Source organism: Alligator mississippiensis, chromosome 2 (assembly GCF_030867095.1).
Source record: "Alligator mississippiensis isolate rAllMis1 chromosome 2, rAllMis1, whole genome shotgun sequence".
Taxonomy (NCBI): Eukaryota; Metazoa; Chordata; order Crocodylia; family Alligatoridae; genus Alligator; species Alligator mississippiensis.
Genome location: NC_081825.1, coordinates 32,437,083 through 32,458,169, shown reverse-complemented (window position 1 = coordinate 32,458,169; position 21,087 = coordinate 32,437,083). Strand labels below are relative to the sequence as shown.

Below are 21,087 nucleotides of genomic sequence, written 5' to 3'. Positions count from 1 at the left end.
TTACATTTTAATTTGGTTAGAATTTTGATATGCACATATACTGAAACAACAAAAAATAATAAATTTTCTCCTGTAAAGTGATGTTAACTGCTTTTCAGAGGATAATAAGTAGCTACATTGCTGTTAACTGCAGGAGGAATTCTGGTTGACTTAGCCAGAAAAACAATGGGAAAGTATACTACAGAATAAGGTCACCACCTTTGTGAACTTGTGAATAACGTCACTGGGCAAAATAAAAGGAGGCATAGGTTATAACTCTGCCAAAAGTAATATAAAAGAATAACAGAGGAAAGAAGAGATGACCCTTGCGCCACCTTTTCTGAGCAAGGTCAACTCTCACAGTCTTAAAATGTCACTTCCTGACTGTGATAACCACATACTTTTAAAGCACTCACAGTTAAAACTACTTCCACACCACACAAAATATACAACACTAACTAAACCAAACAGCTAAAATACAATGCCTTATATAAATATTTTTACCAAGTATAGAGTAATGAACTGCACAAAGCACACTAAGCTTCAACCTTGCCTTGATGGACGCTACTGATGAGTATAGTAGACATCTAGACAGAGAGCATTCCAGATGGCAGGCCCTGTCACTTCTTCACTTGACTGAACTCCTATGAGGTCAGCTAATCCAAACCTGATATCCCAAGCAGAGTGGAAAGTTTAGGGTACAAGGTTCAATTTTAAGCTGTTTGTACAAATAAGCTTTATCAGTGTAAAAGTAAATAGGTAGACTATTTAAGCTTTCAAGACAGAAGCATAAGCTTTTGATTCTTTTGAGACAGCATCAAGAACTGTTGCAAAAGAATATAAACTAGATATTACCAAGAAGTCATCATATTAAAATCCACGTTCACTAACAGTGATCACAAATAACTCTTTGAAAGGGGACCGCTCTGATTACTAAACATGTTTGCTCAGTCAAGTGACTCATGCTGTGAATTCTCTCATTGTTTTTGGAAAAAACTGCCCACAAAAAAGGCAAGTGTTACTTCCATACTGGACCCCAAAAAACAACTGTTTTTATATCCATTTATGAATGGATGAACCCTTAATCAAACAATGACAAAACAGACCAAATCAGGATTATGAAGAAAATGATGTGTCAAGTGTAATACCTTTCAAATCATCCTACTGTTATACTAGAAGCCTTTGGTCAAGACTGACTTGAAAAATAAAAAGACTTATCAACCACTGAATGAAACACAGTAAACAATCTTATACGAAAAGCAGGTAACTCTAGATTAATAGTAAATGGCAGAAATCTAGTTTGAACATAGATTATATTATTGATACTTAAAATGATAATTTTATGAATTAGGTCATTTTCCCAAGTGTTATAATTAGTCTTGTACTATAGAAAACAGTATGGAGCAGTGTTGACATATTTTCTTTGTTTTAAACAAAAAAAAAAAGACTTAAGTTGTGCCTGACCTCCTCATGTAATTTTTCAATAATTTCTCAGTTTCAAAATATAGATGAATCTAGTAATAGAGTTTGCTAGTTTTTCATAGACTCAAAAGGTACTGTCACCTCCCTACAAAAAAAGTGAGTTCCCTTTAAAAGTCTTTCTTTGTACTTCTCTTGAATATATTTATTAAGCAATCTGCCAGGTTTTTCAGAAGCTATGTTTACTTGATGCACGCAGCATTTGTATGTTAACCATCAGGTGCATTATACCATATGTCCTTTTAGTAAACTTTGCACAAGTAGGCTCATTTTCAGAAAGACTATTTTCAATGCAGCTATTCTCTCCGTTAACAAAAAATTATAGGAACTGAATTTTGGGGGGAGGATGAGTACATTCTATAATGCAGAAAAATATCACCATTAGTTTATCAACTGGGGTGAGGTGTGGGGGCCCTCCATTAAATTAGCTATTTCACTTCTGCTGCCTCCTTGGAAGTACATCTTCCTCCAAACTGTATCCTTTTTCTGTTGGTTTCTTTCCTCTAGAAAAAGACACATATCAAGGCAATATTGCTAGCTATGGAGTGCTCAAGTTACTTCATTTGGACTTCAGAGTTTTGGGTTTTTTTTCCTCCTTCAAACTTCCTGATGAAACTGCTAGCATAATATGCAACCTTCATTTGGAAGCAGAGTGCTGCCTCCTGTAGCAGTACTGGTCCAGGAACCAAAGGACTGATGTGTACCTTTAGAAGAGGAAATTTTGCCTTCAATTTCTCAAACTACCTATTTACCATCTGCAAAACTGAAGATTTATACAGTTCTCTGTGCTACTGAAAAGTACTGCATATAGCATCCTTTAACAACTGGTTAGAAAAGGGAATGTTTTCATCAATTATAAATTCTGTTCATTCCAAAACCATTGTTTTTGGCAGAATTTAAAATTTCTAAATAAATTTACACAAAGACTATCTTGTCAGCACATTTACAGCAATAAATAGTTAATTATAGAAGCTCAATGCATAGTGCAATCACATCTCAAATCATTCAAATATACTGAAGCGAGTTAAGAAAAAGAAGTATAAGCATCCTCTGCTCATTGTTAGTCAAGACTTTTAAAAAAAGATAGTGCTTAAATTTAGGCTTGCAAATATTTTTAATTTTAGGTGCATGTTTTAAAATCTTACCCTCTTAAAACTATTTACCAAAAATGCACTAAAAGATTTTAGTCTATATCAACAAAAAAATCAGCAACTTCAAAAAAAAAAAAAATGTATGTATTGATCACATTTTGCTAAAACTAGTAGAGAGCAACTGACCACCAATACAGTCAAATGTCTATAGCTCTCAAAGAATTAAGTTGTTAGGAACAGATTTTTCTCTCTACAGCTACCCATGGGGAATGGGGGGATGCTGAATTACAAAATATGCCAGTTAGTTGAGAGGCCCAAACAGGCGTCTTTGATTGTTTGGGCTGCTGCTTGTCCCACTGCATCTGAGGTGTTGCCGCCCCTCCCGCCGCACTGCTGACCCTCACGGGCTGAGGGACAGGGAGGTGGGCCCTGCACAGCCTGCTATGCCCAGAACCGTGGGGGCTTGGCAGCGCAGGCTGCTTTGCCCCAGGCCATGGGAGCTCAGAGTGGGCACTTCCGGTTTCACTTTACCTTACAAGCCAGCATGCCAGTTAATAGAACATGCCGGCTTGAAAGGTGCCAGTTAACGGGGGGGGGGGGGGAGGGGGTGTGTGTGTGTGTGGGTGTGTGAGAGAGAGAGAGAGAGTGAGAGAAACTGTAACAGTTATGCCTATGAATTCATTACAATTAAGCTCTATGGAAACACAGAAAGAGGTTTAGAAAAAGTGGACACAAGAAATCCTCTTATTAAGGAAAAGCAGTTTACCATTACTAACACCATGCAAAAACTGTAATGTCTGGCAGATACTTAGGGGAAGCAATCCTGAGAACAGAAAAAGTTTTAAGGTAATACCACCAGAGTAACTGGATGTAACTAGCTATGCTCAAGCTATAAAAACATATTGAACAGGTCCAGTGACAGTGACATTTCTGCTTCCCAGCTACACAACTTTTTGATGCAATCCTTGCTCATACAAACATGTAGTGCTACAGTTCAAGGTAATATACTGACAGACTGGAAGCTGTCCAGAGACGCAACAAAGATGATTAAAGGCTTGGCAGGACTGAGTCAGGAGGAAAGCCTAACACAACCTATGGCTTGATCAAAATGACTGAAATAAGAGCACATGAGACAGCAAAAAGATGTCAATGTGAAGGGGGAAATTAGTCAAAACATTTAAAAAAAGAAAAAAAAAGGGAAAATAGTACAGCAAAGCAAAATTTTGATTAAGAATAGGTAAGGTTATATAATAATCTTCTGATGAACATCTTGTTTAACTTTGGAAAAACTCTTGAATGTTAAAGAATAACTATGTTCTGGCTAGGAGATGGGCTGGAGGTCTAACCATTTCCTCAATGGCTAGTTTTTTCGGCAATTAGACTCAATGCATACAGTGCTATTTTACTAATACAGCATGCCAACATTTTGTTATGTTACTTACTTAAGTTTTGGCTTACATTTAAAAAAAGGATTTGTTTCAAATATATGCTGTGTTTTTTATATTGTAGGTAAGCATTTGTGTTTCAGGCAAAACTTATTGAAATGTTTGGCTTAAATCTTTACAGCCTCTGTCAGGCTTTTGGCTTCAACGTACAAGCAATTTACAGTACAGTAAAATCTATTTCTCCTCCCAGAAGCGCCTATAGATGGGCTCCAAATCCTTGCTTATGTATCTAAATAAGCAACCGGACTTTGAGAAGCACCTAACACTTAGAAGCTCTCACTGGCTTTCATGTGAGATGCTAATACTCCGCAGTTTTGAAAATAAGGCCATTATTTAAGTGCCTGTATATGGATTTAAGAGTAGAATTTTAGCTACTCACTTTTTAAAATGTTGGCTGGTATATGTTTGATAACTGCAGTTTAAACATATTAAGGGGGATAAATATTTTCAGTTACAAACAGCAAAATTAAGCTTTGGGTTCTGAAGATGTCAAATTAACTCTGTGAATAACTGCAGTTGATAAATTGTTCTCTGGCTGCCTCTAGCATAAATTAAAGAATTTGTTAAAGCTAACAGCTGGTGTCAAGTACAATCAATTCTAAAACATTTATCTTATCTGAAAACATATCTGAGACTGTGTTTTATTCCACTGAGCATTTGGAAACTTTAGTGTTTAAATTCAAAAAGTGACTAAAAAATATCTGCAATTATGAGACAAATTATATCTTAATCTTCAAATCCCAAATTGGAGCAATAGGTTTCAGCAGTGAATAATAAAGCTCAGCCTTGAGGACTGCTGATATCGTATGCATGGTTTCTTCAAACAAACAGGAAGGACAAATCAAGGTGAAAAACACACGGACATGCAATGCATTTCCTGAAGTCAAAAAAGATACAGAAACAGAATCCAGGTTCACTCTAAGACAACAATGTTTTTATTTACATTTGCTCCTACCAAGAGCACACACACAAATACAATTTATCTTTTAGGAAATGTGTTCTATTTTATTTTCAGTAAGTTTTATAAATATATTTTTTAAACATTAAACTTAAAATCAACGTGCATTTAGACTGTTCATAGGCAGTATAATATATTTGACAGTAATAGGAATGCAGTTTTCCCTTAACCCCCAAGAGAAAGAATGGGAAAACTGGACTATCTATATAAACATCTCAATTTACAGGGTATATGTGTTGGCCAGGGCAATTCTCCCAATAATAAATATTTTTCAAAATAAAAGGTCTAATTTTATATGCCTAAAATTAGAAATATAACAAGCACTAAGGCAGTCTCTACACTTAAGATCTGCTGTTTTAACTATTCCAGGATAAACAACAAAATACTATACTGTGGATCTAATCACTATACATTATTTATACTGGAGTAAGACCTGGTTTGGCAAACTCTTGGAACAACACGCATCTTATGCCAGAATAACTGTTTTTCCGTAGGGCTTTTACCAGCACAATGATATCAATAAAAATGATCATACCCCTTAATTACATAATTATGTAACAAATACTTTAGTGTTGGCTTACCATTGTTCCCGTTGCAGTCTTGAGAGTGTTACCACTGAACGCAATACAATAGTAGGCCAGATCTGAGCAATTTGGAAAACCCCACCTTAAGAGTTGTAGTGCCACAGTACTGGCAATTAGCAGATTTAACTCCACCAGTCAGTGAAATCATACCCACTATGAAAACAGTGAATTCATGTCTTTTATCTTATACTTAAAGGATGCCAACATTAAAAAAAAAACAACTGCCTTCATCCCGTTTACATTGTAACTTAATACACTAATGACTGGTAAAATAAACTGTTCTGTTTTAAAACCAAGCAACACTCTACTCCATTCTAACATCATTGACCTAACTTTGTCTACACTGGAAATTTGTCCCTGTTCCAGTCAATAACGGTTGCTTTAGGACAGACTCCCAGGATAAAGCAGTTCCAGATATGGAATAAGCTATGATACTATAGATAAAATAATCTGCAGTTTACACTATGGGTCATGCTGGTGCAGCTGTGCGGGTGGCTGGATACCCAAGGTTGGAACTGGGGCAAGTCTCCATTGTAAACAAGGCCTGGGAATTGTCAGGGGTGACTTGCCAGCTGTGGTTTGGACCTCTAACTGTCTGCATAAAGCTACTGTAATTACAGCATTGGCTCATTTACCTTGGATTCTTTTAATTTTTTTTTTTTTACAAGCAGCTACTCTATTAAAAAAAGAATACATTCTTGTTCATTACTGTAGATACAACAAGGATGCTGTATAATCACGAGTGGGAGGGAAAATGATCTGCAAAATTGTGCATAAAGAAGTGTCGTCAGTAGGTTCCTACTAACAATGAGGTCAAGAATGGAAGTTTGAGAAACCCTAGTTCAGAAGCAGTCTAGGTAACTTTGTCATATATATTCAACTGTTCCCTCAAATTCTTTATCACTGCTGCACTTTGCAAATTGCATACATTTAGTAAAATTGGTATTTGTACAGGATCTACTGAAATTGCTACTGTATCTTTAAGAACCCTCAATCTGAATACCTCAACCTTTTATGGAAAGAGGCAAGTAAGCACAAATTAAGTAGACTGATGTTTGACTGTCACAACTGCCAACATGGTAACAAGCACAAGTTCTGAATTCTGCTCAAGTTGATTTTAGCCTTTTCATTCTGACCTCTAAAATAAATTAATTAGTCAATACAGGGGGGGGAAGTGACCCTTCAGAGAACAGCATTTTATGATGACTGAAAAATACAATTGCAGTAACTTAGTGAAACAATGCAGCATATGGAAGATATCTAAAATAGCACAGCAGTGGTTAATACTGAAATATGTAGTATTTGTATTCTATCCTTTGACTATAGTCTGTTAAATCCAAACAAATCAGATTGAGATAAATATCAGCTTAAAAATTGCTGGATGAAATAATTATTTAGTTTCTCCCTCTGATGAAACACTAGAGAAGTCAGATAAATAACAGAGACAGAACTGAAATATGCTTGCTCCACCTTAAGCTATGAAGCCCAACAGAACAAAATATCAATACAACTTATTATAAATTTGTTTAAACTTCAGATGCTTATTTTTTTTCTACTCCACCCTGTTTAACATTAAATAGAAAGGATTAGCTTCTATATGCAAGAAATATAACAAATGCTGTTTAGAGCCACTTCTTATTAGATGGCTTCCTCTAGAATGGTATTTCTCAACATTTTTAGACACAAAGCACCCCTTAGAAAATGTCAGCTCTTAGCTTTCACCCATGTTTTGACTACAGAAAAATAGAGCAATTCTTCTGTTACAAAGAACTCAGAAAGACCACAACATGTCAGAATGGTTTTTGACACCATGGATTCCTATTTGAAACCTCTGGGTTTATCTTATGACTTGTGTCAGCATTTGCACACCAAACAGTGCTAATATTGTGTGGCACCCTGGTTGAGAATCACTGATCTAAGTTTCTAGAAGATCATCATATTAGACAGAGCTATCCAACTGGCAGCCCATGGGCTGCATGTGCCCCACAGGGAGTTAAATAGCAGCTCCTGGGTTCCTTCCTGACTGAAACTCCCTGTATTGCTCCAAGTGCAACAGTGGCTGGAGTCTCTGGGCTCCTGCTCCCTCCTTCAGTTTTGGATTTCTGCACCTGTCCCACACGGCAACACAGTATGGTATGGAATGGTGTGGTATAGCACACACAGGGTGAAGCCAGGACTACACAGTGTGCGGTACGGTATTTGGGGGAGGAGGGGAGGAGAAACATCCACATGGGGTCATTGTAGTCATAGGCGATTGGTGAGGAGGCACATGCCCCCTCTGACAGGACCATCTGCACTGCCCATGCTGCTTGCAGCTTCTGCAGGTGCTTGCCAGCCCTGTTCCTGCCACTGATGCCGACTCTGGCTTCTGCGAGTGCCCCCTCAGACTGAGGAGGCACCAGTCACCCATGATTCTAGTGGTGGAGATGGTGCTTATGTAGGTGTGTACTACAGTGGGAGGGAGGGGATGCAGGCATGTAGTCACATCCATGTGGCATAGGGGCCATGGGCTGGTAGGCCATACTGGTGTAGCTCCCAGAATGTGTGTCCCCTGGCCTACTTAGAAGTTAGACAGCTTTGATTTGTAGATTGTAAGGGACCTCGGAAGATCATCAGGTCCAGCCCCCTACAACAGGCAGGACAGACAACTGGGGTCAGGTGACCCCAGCAAGATGACTGTCCAGTCTCTTCCGAAGATTTCCAGGGTAGGCAACTGCACCACCTCTGGAGGGAGCTGATTCCGCATCCTGGGCACCCTAACTGTGAAGAAGTTTTTCCTAAAGTTGAGCCTGAAATGGTCTTCCAGGAGTTTGTGGCCATTAATCCTGGTTTTCCGCACAGGTGCCCTGGTGAACAGTTGCTCACCAAGCCCTTGATGTACTCCCTGATGTAGTGGGAAGCTGCTACCAAGTCCCCTCTCAGCCTTTTTTGATGCAAGACATTCAAACTTAGAAGCAGAGTATGATACCTCACACAAGCAAGCTTGTTCTTAGCTGCATATGAACGCTAAGATGTTGTGAAACTGCTGTTCAAATGTGAAAAGATCACTTTACAGTGTTTACTGTGGGATGTTAAGTGTCTCTGTTGCTGAGCACAAGCTTCTCTCAAGCAGGTGACTGTGAACTGTGCCTGTTAATAAGTCAAGATCTAGATTTAAGATATCTAAATGGCATCCTTACCATCTTCCATCTGAATAGTTAAATAAGAAGGAAAAAAAAAAAAAAAAAAAAACACACAGTCCAACAGAGCTATCCCAGTGAAGTCTAGTCAATGAAGTAGGCCTTTAAAAAAAAAAAAAAAAGTACTAGCAGAAATCTCCTATACTGCAAATGCGTGACAAGCTGCAGTTGCAGCAAATATAAAACAGGTTTGAAATCACCATTTGCCCCAAGCCCACCAGTCAAAATATCAGGCCTCAAAGGGAAAGGGAACTGTTGGTACTGTATAAGATTTTTTAGCCAACCGTAAATCCATTGACAGCGAATTACAAGGAAAAAACAGGGAATCTATGCATAAAAAGTGCACACCTTGCCATTACCACAGCTGCACTAAGATTAGTTTGCTTTTTTTTTTTTAACCCAAGTGCCATTGTTCAAAGTTAAGTGTGGTGACAATAATGACCAAGTCCAAATCAAGATAAATGCTAATAAGAAATAAGGCAGTACAGCTTTATAATGGATTAGCAAGAATTGTAACTATTTTTCTCCATATCCCCTTATTCTTTTGTAATACAGTAAACCAATTTAAGGGAAAAAATATTAGTATAATAGTTCAGAAAAAAAGATTACAAACAGAATATTTGTGCAGTGGTCAAGAAAAAAATCTACTGAATTATTTTAAGTTCCTTAATTCTAAAGCAGAGTGACTGTTTTGTAACAAAATAAACTTTAAAACTGATACAACACTTGGGATTAGGATCTAACAGAAGACAGTCCCTGCCCCTAAGAAATCACAAACTGAATGGCAGAGACTGACAGAGGCAGGATGAGAGAGATCAAACCCCCAAAATCAAAGAGTTTCCACCCATCAGATAAATTCAGGAATGCTTACAGAAGCTGTCATTGGAAGAAAAATAAAACAGATATATAAAATAGCACAGATAAAAAGTTTCAGAGGACAACAAGGTGAATTTAAAAATTATAAGTTCAGATGCAGAGAAGTCCAAATATTAAGTGAAAAAATGCTTGCTCTTAAGAACTGTATAACAAGATCTAAAATAAAACTATAGGATGAAAAATCTATACTTGAAAGGGTGTTCTATTTTTTTTTTTAAAGCAGATGCTTAAAAATGCATGTCTCTCCTCTCTCTCCAATTAGTTTTCTTGTTCTCCTATATAGTCTGTGAGCAATAATACTGACTATAGGTACAAAATTCAGCATCACAAGGTAAAATGGAGAAAATATATTACGTACTTGCCATTCATTACTAACTGTAAAAATGGAAGATAAGTTTTTAGACAATTGCTATGAAAGTACTTGGTATTTCTGTATTCCGTTTTTTTAAAATACACCAATCTACAAAGCTAAGACTGAAAAGAAGAAACATTAATACGTTTCCAGTTACATGCCACTCTTACCTGTAAGGGTAGGAGAGTGTTACTGTTGTTGTCAGTTCGGAAAACATTATCTTCAATCCATGATTTTGGTGTCAGCGATGGAGTAGAGCGAGTAAATTTAGGGGGAGCTATGACATTACCAGAAAAGGGCTTCTTCAAAGGAGAGATTTGGTTCATAGTTCCTGGAATTCCCATGTTTCCAGTTCTACGATGGTCTCTGCCATGCATTCCTCCCCAGGATATATTTCCTGTGCTCCAGCCACTACTTTGATTGCTCCAGGGTGACTGCTTCAGAAGAGGCTAAAGAAAAAACCACAAAAACAATTAGATTATTTTGGAAACATTCCAGGCTTGCTTTCTTCCTAAAAAAGAAAAAAATACAAAAAACGCTCAAATGATTTTTGTAAACTAGACCTCACTATTTGCCTATAAACATAATACTAAGCAAAGGAGAAAATGGAATACAGAATGATTACTCTACAAAAAAGGCAGTAATGGTGCAAGGGACCTTTTTTAATTTCTTGACAGAACATTCCTACAGTTAATGCCCTTTACAACAAAGCTGCCATTTTCGCCGTATTGCTGACCTGGCTTGCGTTAGATAGGTAGGCCTCTGTTTGGCATGCCCCTGAAGAACAGCACTGGGTGGTTTCAGGTTGATATGGATCTTTGTTTTTTCCCTTGTGAAGGAAAAGAGTTGAGAGTTGCACAAAGAAAATATATTTAATGCATCAGTCTATAATAACCGTCAAGTAAGAAGGACAAAGCAGGCTGGCTTTCCTACACAGAATATGCATAATCTAAGACCATACTTTCAAACTATCACTGACATGATTAAAGATAGGATTTTTTTTTTTTTTTAATCTTTAGAAGCCACAACTTGAATTTCTGGTGAAACAGATAAAATCATCATCTTATCTGGTAAAAATCAGCATTGCTTTGTCAATGGAGATAAGATAACTTCTTCCAACTGAGGAATCTAGGGGGGTTTGGGGGCTACCGCAGAGGGAGGCACCTTGTACGTTCTCTGAAGGCAAGATGCTAGTTTGTTGGTGACAAAAGCCGTCTTTGAAAATACTTTTCTGGAAGTGAAAACAGATAAACTTTTGACTGCCTCCAACATGTAACCTAAAAAATTTTGAAGTATAATAGTTGTCATTCTACCAAAAGGTGGACCCACTGAGCTCTGCCGGTAGTAAGCAGCAGCATTTGTCTGGTATGTTTAAAATCTGGTTTTGGGAAAGACCTCTCTCAAACACTCAGATCGCCCAAATCAGGTGTTCATACATTCTAATTTCCAATCAAAATAGGATTTCATAATTGCACCTCAAAGATGGGTTGTAACCAACCCTGGCACTTGTAACTCAAATGACATGCATATAGAATCAAAGCACATCACATTTAACTACATATTACTATTAAATATTCCTTTTAAAAAAGTGAAGGGGGGTGATGGGACCCACACACAAAAATAAAAATCATCTCTTAAAATTGCTGAAGCCACTGTGGTCAGACACACAGGAGGGCAGCTCCGTTCTGAATAACGAGGCGTAAAACTTGAATGCTCTGGCTGGAATTTGGGAGAGGCAGCCGCTCCATTGTGAAACGCACTTGAGAGGGAATGTCAAATGTTAACAGGTCTTTAATTTTAGCAGCTCTGCTGTCACATCTGTCTCTGGGTTTACTACCTATGAGCGATAAACAGGCTGGGAAGTGCTAGAAGAAGATGTCTCACACATCTCAATGACGGGAAGAGTTGCTTTGGCCTTTACAGCCAGTGAGAAGGACCAGCAGCACCTCTCTCCTTCATGCAGCACCCCTCCAACAGAGCACCCAAGCCCGTGTATCCTCCTGTGGGTTTGTTTTTTTTAAGTTATTTAATTTGTATCAGAGGCCAAATTAGCCCAAACTAATTCCAAATCCATGAGTCTAGAAACATAAGTGGCCCTACTACAGGCAAATATCCTCCACCTGCACCTGGGGCTTCAGATGTTCCCAAACCCTTTGGCAGGCATCCTACTTGCAGGCGCATGCCCAGAGGCTTGGGGCTCGGATGCCCCCAAGTTTTGCTTGCCCTCAGCCATCCAGCCCTCGGAGCAAGCAAGGGAGGAAACTTCCATTTCCATGGACTGGGCATAAAGCTGCGGCACCTCGGCAGGTACTGAACCATGCTAGAAGGGCAGCTCTCCTGCCAGGCGGTTCAGGAAAACTTCCTTCTCCGACACTGATCTGCAGTATTTCCCCAGCCAGGTTAAGAAGCCACAATGCTTGATCTGAGCCTTCAAGAGGCCAAGAAGCGAGAAGCGTCCTCCTGTAGTTCTACCTTCAAAGAATGACTGTATTAAAATATATATATAAAACAAACCACTTCACGGGGTGCCTACAAGGCAACCTCCCAATCTATGGGCTAGCAGGGACCCAAAGCCCTCCAGGAGGAGCCGAGGTACCGCGGGATTGCTCAGCCTCTCCGATTCCCGACGCCGACCTGCAGGAGGGGCGATGGCAGACCAGGCTGCCCGCAGCCCGCGCCGGGGGGTGCTGCCCTCCCGGCCGGGCGCTGCGGGGCCTGTGCCGGCCCCCGGCCCATCGCCCCCCGCCCGGCCCGGCCCGGCCCGGCCCCGCACCTGGTGGTGGTTGTACGAGTTCCTCTGCTGCAGGAAGGCGGCCGCGGCCGCCGCCGCCTGGTGTTGGTGCTGGAGCTGGGGGCTGACGGGCGAGCGCCGGTTCTGCTGCTGTTGCTGCTGCTGCTGCTGCTGAGGTAAACTCATGGGCGGCGGCGCGGCGGCCGAGAAGGGGCTGCTGAAGGGCCCGGCGCAGGGCGCGTGCGGCGACACGGGCGAGAAGCTCTGGAAGAAGGCGGGGTTGATGGAGGACGGCAGCCCCGGGTAGAAGCTGGTATCGGACTCTGGGCTGGGCGGCGGCATCGCGCTGAGCGGCGTCCCCCCCCCGCCGCCGCTGCCGGACGCCGCCGGCTGCTGCTGCTGCTGCTGGGGCGGCGGCGGCGGCTGCTGGGGCGGCGGCGGCTGCGGCGCCTGCGGCGGCGGCGACGAGGTCTGCACCGACCAGGGGGAGCCGAAGCCGGGCAGCGGCGGGGGCGGGGGGGACGCGGCCGAGGAGGAGCCGCCCCCGCTGCCGTGATGCGGGCTGGGGAGCTCCGGGCTCTGCAGGCTGCTGAAGCCCGAGCCGAGCCCGCCGGGCAGCAGGGTCCCGGGGCTGCCCAGCAAGTGGCTGTTGGGGGGGGACTCCATGGGGGCTCTGGCGGGAGGCGCGGGCGGCTTCACGCAGGCGGCGGCGGCCACCGCCGCATCGGGGTCCGCGCAGGCGGCGGAGCCGGCCGGGCTGAGGGGCCGGTAGGGCGGGTAGTCTCCCGGCGGCGGCGGCTCCTGCAGGCGAGCGCTGAGGCGCTGCTGGTGCTTGTCAGCGGGACGGCCGGGCGGGGGGGCGCGGCGGTGGCAGGCGGGGGGGTGGGGGGCGCCGCCGCGGGGCTGGGCTGGGCTGCGCGGCGGAGGCGGCGGCTTCAACTCTTTCCTCTTCTGGCTCAGCGGAGGCGGCGGCTGCGGCTGCCGCTTGCTTAAATCCTGGTGGGGGCTGAGACGGGCTCTCGAGTCAGAGGAGGGGTGGCCGCGAGGGGGGTGTCCTGATGCGGGGCCGCTGCCCAGCCTCTCGCTGCTGCCTGGCGGCGGCGGCAGCGTCACCCCCGCCAGCAGCTCATCCTGCATGTTGCGGCGCGGCGCGGGGAGCCGGGCGCGGCGCGTGACGAGGCGGGGAGGGCGCTGGGCCGGGCGGCGCCGCCCACGCCGAGTGGGGCTGGGGCAGGCGCGGGCGCCCCCCGCTCGGATCCCTGAGTGAGGGGACAAAGCTGCGGGATGAAACGGGGACCCCCGTTCCCCCCCCCCCCGGGGACACGCAACAATGGCGGGGGGGACCCACTGTGAGGGGCAGCGCTTGGTGTGACAGCTCCCCCCGGGGGGAGGGGGGCGCCGGGCTGTCACGGCCCGGGCTCCACGGCTCAGACACCGGCTCCCGGCCGGCCGCAGCCCCCTGAAGAACCCCGGAAGGCTCGTCGCGCTCACGTCACAATCCCCGCCTCAAGCTTCTTTAATAATTCATGAGCACCTCCCCTCGTGAATAATTCATAGCCCCGCCCAAGACTGCGCCTTTACTTATTCTCGTTCTGTTCTCGCGAGGCTGCAACTGATGCCTTGGGCGGCACCAACCAATATGTGTGGGGGGGGGGGGGGTCCCTGCCACTGCAGCGTCGCGCTGTTTCTTTCCCTTCCCTTGGGGTGTTTTTCATGAAACAAATATCGGATTGTGCCTGCCGTGGGCAGCGTAAAATAGTTTCTTCCAGGGGGCGGGGCGGGGAAGTGGAGAGGCTAGGGGATGGTTTCTTCCACCGCCCGAGGACAATCTCATCTCTCCGCCCCCCGCCTCATTTGCATTGACGCAGCCGCGCGCCCCGGGGGGAGGGGCGAGGGCGCGTGGGGCGCAGGCGCCATGGGAAAAGTGAAGCCGGGGGGTGGGGTAGGTGCAAACTCAAGGCTTAGATGGGAGAGCTGCTCTTGAGCCCTTCGTGCTGCCCCAGCTTGCAGCTCCAGCGCCAGGGATTTGCCTCAGGTGGTTTTCACCTGGTTCCTGATGCACGAGATTCCTGGAGGTTGGGGTCCATTTGTGCCCAGTGGCAGACCCTTGGGCCAGGGCAGTGGTAGTGGAGGTGCCACCCATGAAACAGGGCCCTGTTTCTCCTGTCATGGGAAGAATCAGAACAGGCGCCAAGACTAGAATCTAGAAACTGGGGTAGGTGTTGGAGCCTGCTCAACCCCCCCTAGCTTGTTCAGGGCAGAAACCTGCTCCTGTGAGGTGGCGTTGGCCCCTTCCCTTCACCAAGCCTCAAGTCCTTTGCAGAAGACCTGACCGCACCTAGAGCAGTGATGCCCTGCCAGGGTGACCCAGTGTCCTGGGCTGCTTTGAAAGCCCTTGAAGGGTGCCATGCAGTGTTATTAGCTTGGTTAGGTTTACACACACGGTGCCCAAGGAAGACCCAGGAAGTTTGAAATGAAAATCCGTAGTTGTGGTGTTTTAAGTTCTTTGAAACAGAAAAACTGCTCTACTATTTTTCTGGAGGCAAAAAAGAGTGAAGACAGTTTGCATTTTCCAAGTGGTGCCTCATATCTATCCAGGAGTATTTTGAGTCTTAAAAAGGTTAAGAACTGCTGAGCTAGGGAATCTAGATTGAACCCTGGGTGGGAGCAACACTTATTCCTAATGAGGGTCATAGGGCCTCTTGGTTACATGCTAGAAAGTAAGAGCCTAAAGCAGGGTGCTTTTGCCTTTTCAGTCACTGCATAGTGCTAGCTCGGCCTCTTGTGGGCTCAGTGCCTGTTCTTATCAATTTAAATGTAATTATTGTTGTTACTATTTTATTATTACTTTATCCAACTGTCCTTGATTTCAGGGTTCATGGCACAATAAACTAGATCATTAAATGTGAGCCTATAAATTAATTTGACAATTGTAGCTGTTATTGCTCAATAAAAGTCTTTCTAAAAATCAGCCTGATCGGCATAGTTCCTTTGTTCTTGTGGTCTTGGAGAGGGTTGCATTTTGTGCGGGCCGGGAGCGGTCTGAGGCTTTCGGGGGTGCACAGCGGGCTGTGGCCAGCAGCCCTGGCACGTGGGTCGGGGAATGCAGGACAGCGGACTAGAATTAGGCACGGACGCGTAGCGGTTGATTAAAGATTATTTTACTTACACCGTAGATGGTCGCGGTGCAGGCAGGGAAAAGCTTCGCTTAAGTTGCAGTTACAAAAACTTGCCCGAAGAGCTCTGGATACCACGATGAGAGTCTAAAAGGTGACTCTCCACGAAAGCGCGCAGGGAAGGGTACGTCGAGGGATTAGGCGGCGACGGGGAGAGGGTAGAGGTTGATCAGGCCCCTGTATCCTTTTCTAAGGCACACGCGGGGTTTGTTAAGCTCCACAGCGCTTAGAGTTCTCCACGAGATGGATGTGGAGTCCTCCTAAATGAGGTCCTCCCCGGAGATCTCCAACTTGGGTGGAAACAGCTCAAGCCTCTTATACGGCTAGCAAGCGAATCGCTAGCCGCCACGTGGGAATAATTTAGAAACAGACAATAGCGGGGAACAAATTGGCATGCGAATGGCAGGAACTCCTTTGCACCGGGGTTTTCTCTATGCAACTGAGAATTGCACCGTGCAAAGAAAGCTCCTCGTGGCGGGAAATAATTCTGCAGTGCCGAAGCACTCACAAAATCATACCCTTGGGTCATGACACATTTCAGGAGGAAAGAAACAAGACTTCAATCTACGGAATTTGGTAAAGTAGTGGAAAACATATATGCATTTGTTTGCGAACTGGTTTGTAATCCTTTGGAATAGAATAAATAAAAGGCTGTTACATGCCTGTGTATTCTCCCCTAAATTCCAATTCATCAGTCCAGACTTACACATTATATGAGTGTTATAGTTGTGCTTGTATTAGTTATTTAGTTGTGCCTAGAAGTCTCTAGAAGTATTAAACATTTATTTAAAAAGATACACTCTGCCTCTATAAGCCTAGTTTATAACAAAGCTGGATGAAACAAATTGACCAGGGAGTGAAGTTAACAGATAACTTGCCAAAAAGTATATTTTGACATAATGACCATGAGGAGCCGTGGTCAGTATATTGCAGACGCTGTGGCAGATATGCATAAGTATTGATTATGTTTCAGACATGCCATCTCTGCACAATTTGTACTTTTAGATCCTAACTCCTAATAGCTACCCTAATGTTTGGGCCTTTCATGGCAGAAGCAGAGAAACAGAGTATAAGTGAGGGCCTAGCTGTTGATCTTCGTATGTCAGCTATTGCTGAGTAAATAATGTCCAGTGAATATTCCAGTCAGTTCCTTCTTAGCTGCTATCTCTCATAGAAAACTGCAATTGATAAGTCCTTAGTCCTGCTGTTTGTCAGCTCCTAATAAAGGCATCGAGTCAGATCTGGCTGCATATGAAATTCTTGAGGCGTTTGTCTCAGTATGCCACTGACAATGTCTTCCACCCTGCCTAGGAGAGCCAGCTGAAAGAAGCAAGTGTGGCTTGATGAAAGACACAAATGAAAAGTGTACCATTGCAAGAAAGGCTACTGGCCCCTCCAGCTATGGACTATCTTTAGGATTGAAGGTCACATGAGGGTGTTGAAAGAAGACTTCAAATTTGATCATATTGGCTCAATGTGCAGCAGCAACCAAAATAAGCCAATAAAATGTTGGGCATCATTACAGTGGGAACTGAAAACAAAATGAAACACATCATTATGTCACTCTATAAATGTATGGTGTGCCTGCATTTTGAATACCGTGTATATTCATGGTCTCCACGTTTCAAAAGGGATGTATGTAGTAGAATTAGAAAAGTTACAGAGAAGGGCAATCAAGGTGATCAGGGGTATGGAGCGGCTGCCATCCGAGGACAGGCTAAAAAGGCTGAGGTCTTCATTTTAGAAAGGAAAAGGTTGACGGCTGATCCTAGGTACAGGATCATTGCCCTCTGCTATAGAGGAAGGCAACAACGCCCCCCCCCCCCCCCCCCCCACACACACACACTTGCCTCTGAGGTAGAGTATCGGGCTAGAAGTATTATTGGTCTAATCCAGTATGACAATTCTTATGTTCTTATAACTTCTCTTCCCCTGAGAGAAGGGCAAGGAACTTGAGAAACTTGTCCACAAGGGCATAATACTGGCTTGGTAACAGATATAGCTTACCTCTCTAGAGACTGAATGGTTGCGTTAAGGCTTCTTCCATCTGAGGCAAGGTTGCCACATCTACCTATCACAAATGTGTTTCTCTTGGAGATACTTGCAAAGCCTTACATAGTATCCTTTCCATACATACGTTTGCAAAACATTGCTTATATTTGGCCTTAAGAACAGACTCTCATATTCTCCAAAGTTTGTTTACAAGGTTAAAAGAGGTGAAATATTCTTATTCTGGAAAAGTTATTTTAATATCTTGGCATCAAATAAATTTAGTTGACCAATTTTTGCATAGAGTTTATTGGCTATGGGATTTCGTATATTGTGCTTGACAAGTCTGAAAAGTTGCTTCTTTCCTTTTTAGGTATACAATGCATACTTTTTAGTTAAAGTACAAACACAACCTTTCCTGTTAACATCATTTGCTCAGGCCTTGTTATTGCTGCTCGTGTCAGCTTCACTCTCATTTTCCCTCTGGGACGCTGCTGAAGCGTCTTTTATTCTAAGAGGAGAATGCTGCACAGATGATATTTTTAGAGAGAGGAAAATTACTTAGTTTTGTAATCTTCTCTGAAAATAACATCTTATAGGATTCTTACCCAGTCACTGCCTCTAAGGTGAAGTTACCTTTTTCAGGAGTGTCACCCTGAAGCATATTTTTCATATTTATTTTTCATTATTTTGAATATTTATGGGAATGTAACTGCCTATATATTTGCACAAAGCAAAAAGACTCTTTGAAAAGTAGGTTGTAGCAATTTGCAGCCTGATAGGCACTCTATGTTATTAACATTGTCCCTGAATGTTAATAAAAATATTACTGGGTTTTTGGTTGTAGCTGTATTGGTCTAAGGACATAGGCAGGCAAGGTTCTTTGTGTAGATGTGATATCTTTTATTAGACCAACTGAATAGTTAGAAAAAAGTTCTTGGCAAGCTTTCGGGCCCAGTCAGTCTTCTTCAGGCATGAAAAATCTCTGCTGTTCTGAGACTTCAAAAAATGAAAGAGGCTAAAAGTGTGGCAGGATGTCAGTGAAAATGTAATTAGGTAGGATTAGAAAGACACAAAAGGTGAGGCAGAGAGGTGAAGCGGGGGAGGGGGAAGAAAGCAGGGGGAAAAAGGCTGAAGGGAGACAGTCCAGTGATAGAGTATACGGTAGAAAAGAGGCTGTCAGGCAGGTACCTGGTGAATCAGATGTTAGGCAGGTTGTAATGTGTCATATAACCAATATCTATATTGAGTCCATGATTTTTTGTATCCAGTAGATTTATGAAGTGAAGTTTGTAGGCTTGTCTGCAGAAAGTATTTTGTAATTTCCCTTTGAGGATTAAAACTGAGAGATTGGAGATGGAGTGATTGTCCCGTGAGAAGTGTGTACCCGCAGGTAGCTGGGTATTCTTGTTTTTGCTACATTTTTGGTGTGCATTCATTCTGGGGTGCAGTTGTTTGGTTTCCCCAACATATTTTCCCTCAGGGCATTTGTTGCACTGGATGAAATATATAGCATTTCTGGAGGTTCAGGTATAAGATCCAGGAGTGGTGATGGTTCTGCTGTGGGGTGTAGTTATAGTGGGAGTGATGGAGATATGTTGGCAGGTTTGCATTTCTTGTCATGGCATGGTCTGGATCCCTAGGTTGATGTGGGTTGGGTCATAGGGAGTTGCCTCTGGTGATGAGATTAGTGAGGTTTGGTGCTTGTTTGAAGGCTAGGAAGGGTGGTTCTGGAAAGATCTCATTAAGAATTGGGTCTTCTTCTAGTATGGGTTGCGATTGTTTGAGGATTTTCCGTGTAGATTCCAAGGAAGAGTGGTATGTCATAACTAATGGTGTGTGATTTGTGGGGGTTTTCTTTTCATACTGCAGTAAATCTTCATGTGCCTCATTCAAAGGTGTGACCTATCTCTCTGGAGGAGTGTCCTTGTTGGCTGAAGGCCATTTTGAGATATGTGAGGTGGTGGTCACAGGTATTCTCCTCACTGTAAATTCAGTGGTATTGGAGAGCTTAGGTGTATATTACAGCTTTCTTGGTGTGTTTGGGGTGATTGCTAGTTCTGTGTAGATATGTATATTGGTTTGTGGATTTCTTATATATCCTGGTTTAATTTTACCATCTTGGATATTGATCACGGTGTCCAAAAAGGAAATGCTGGTGTTAGAGTATTCAAGTGATAGTCCGATGGAGGGGTGCTGATTGTTGAATTTTTGATGGAAATCAATCAGAGACTGCAGGGTTTCGGTGATGAAAATGTCATCTATGTATCTTAGGCATGAATGACGTTTGCCCCCGGTGGCTGGGGCAGGCAGGGGCACAGTGGTGCTGGTGGAAGCATGGCGGTGATTGCTGTCCCCCCACAGACGCTGCCAGCAGTGTTGGCAGTGGGGGGGCAAGTGGCGATCACCCACAGGTGCTGCCTTTATGTAGGCAGTGCACTGCCATGCTCAGGGGGTGCACATGCACCTATGTGCACCCCCAATGCATCACCAATTATGTCAGGTATATTAAGGGTTTGATGGTACAGTTCTTGAGGTAGTAAATAAAAATATTAAGTGCTTGGTAAATTCTCTCACTATTGAATTTAGACCCAGGAATTAGAATTCTACAAGTTTTCAGAGAAACAGAATTCTGATGTAAAGAACTTTCTTATTTTTTTTAAATGAATTTGCCCTTTTATTGAAGCTTTTGACAGATTCCGCATCAATCAATGTAATGTATGTAATGACAGTAAAGGTAATGTGGGTTCTAGGCGGTCCTTAAATAGTAGATTTATCGTTATGTCACAAGAGCATTTTACAAAGGATCATTTTCCTTCATTAAGAGAAGGGAAATTTTTATTTGCCCTAAGTTACCCAGTATGTAAATGGAAGAGCCAGCAAGCAAGCTCAGACATGCTTAGTTAAAGTTCAATACTCTCTCTGCATTGCCTCCTGTATCACACAGAACCAATGATCCCAAATAGTACTTGAGTTTTGTCAAGCTCCTGTCTAGTGTGCAAATATAGCTGGGTCTCAAGGAAGTATGTCAACACTTTTGTTGTCATTGCTGGACTATGCAATAAATCAAAATCCAAAGGTAAAATGGGATTGGATTATTTCTATGCAAAAATGCAACATTTTTGCCAAAGCTTCATATACTGACAGAATAGGATCCACAATTTGAGTCCAAAATGCATGATATTCTTCCATGTAAATATGTTGCCATGTCTGGAATGTTAAACACTGTAATGCCATATTTACTCAAA

At 43.3% G+C, this 21,087-nt stretch overlaps 1 protein-coding gene across 4 annotated transcripts in view; it reads right to left on the bottom strand.

Moving 5' to 3' along the window:
• Positions 1–13,843, bottom strand: part of CPEB2 (cytoplasmic polyadenylation element binding protein 2) — a 76,619-nt gene extending 62,776 nt beyond the window's left edge. The window contains exons 1-3 of one of the 4 annotated variants that reach the window (XM_059721585.1): positions 12,717–13,838; positions 10,680–10,772; positions 10,114–10,392 (exon numbers count right to left, since the gene is read on the bottom strand). In XM_059721585.1, the coding sequence (XP_059577568.1) occupies positions 10,114–10,392; positions 10,680–10,772; positions 12,717–13,811 (1,467 nt within the window). In that variant the 5' untranslated portion in view covers positions 13,812–13,838. Of the gene's footprint in view, positions 1–10,113; positions 10,393–10,679; positions 10,773–12,716 lie in introns of all 4 variants that reach the window. The other 3 variants (XM_059721586.1, XM_059721587.1, XM_059721588.1) reach the window with 3 other exon arrangements.
• Positions 13,844–21,087: the final 7,244 nt, after the last annotated feature.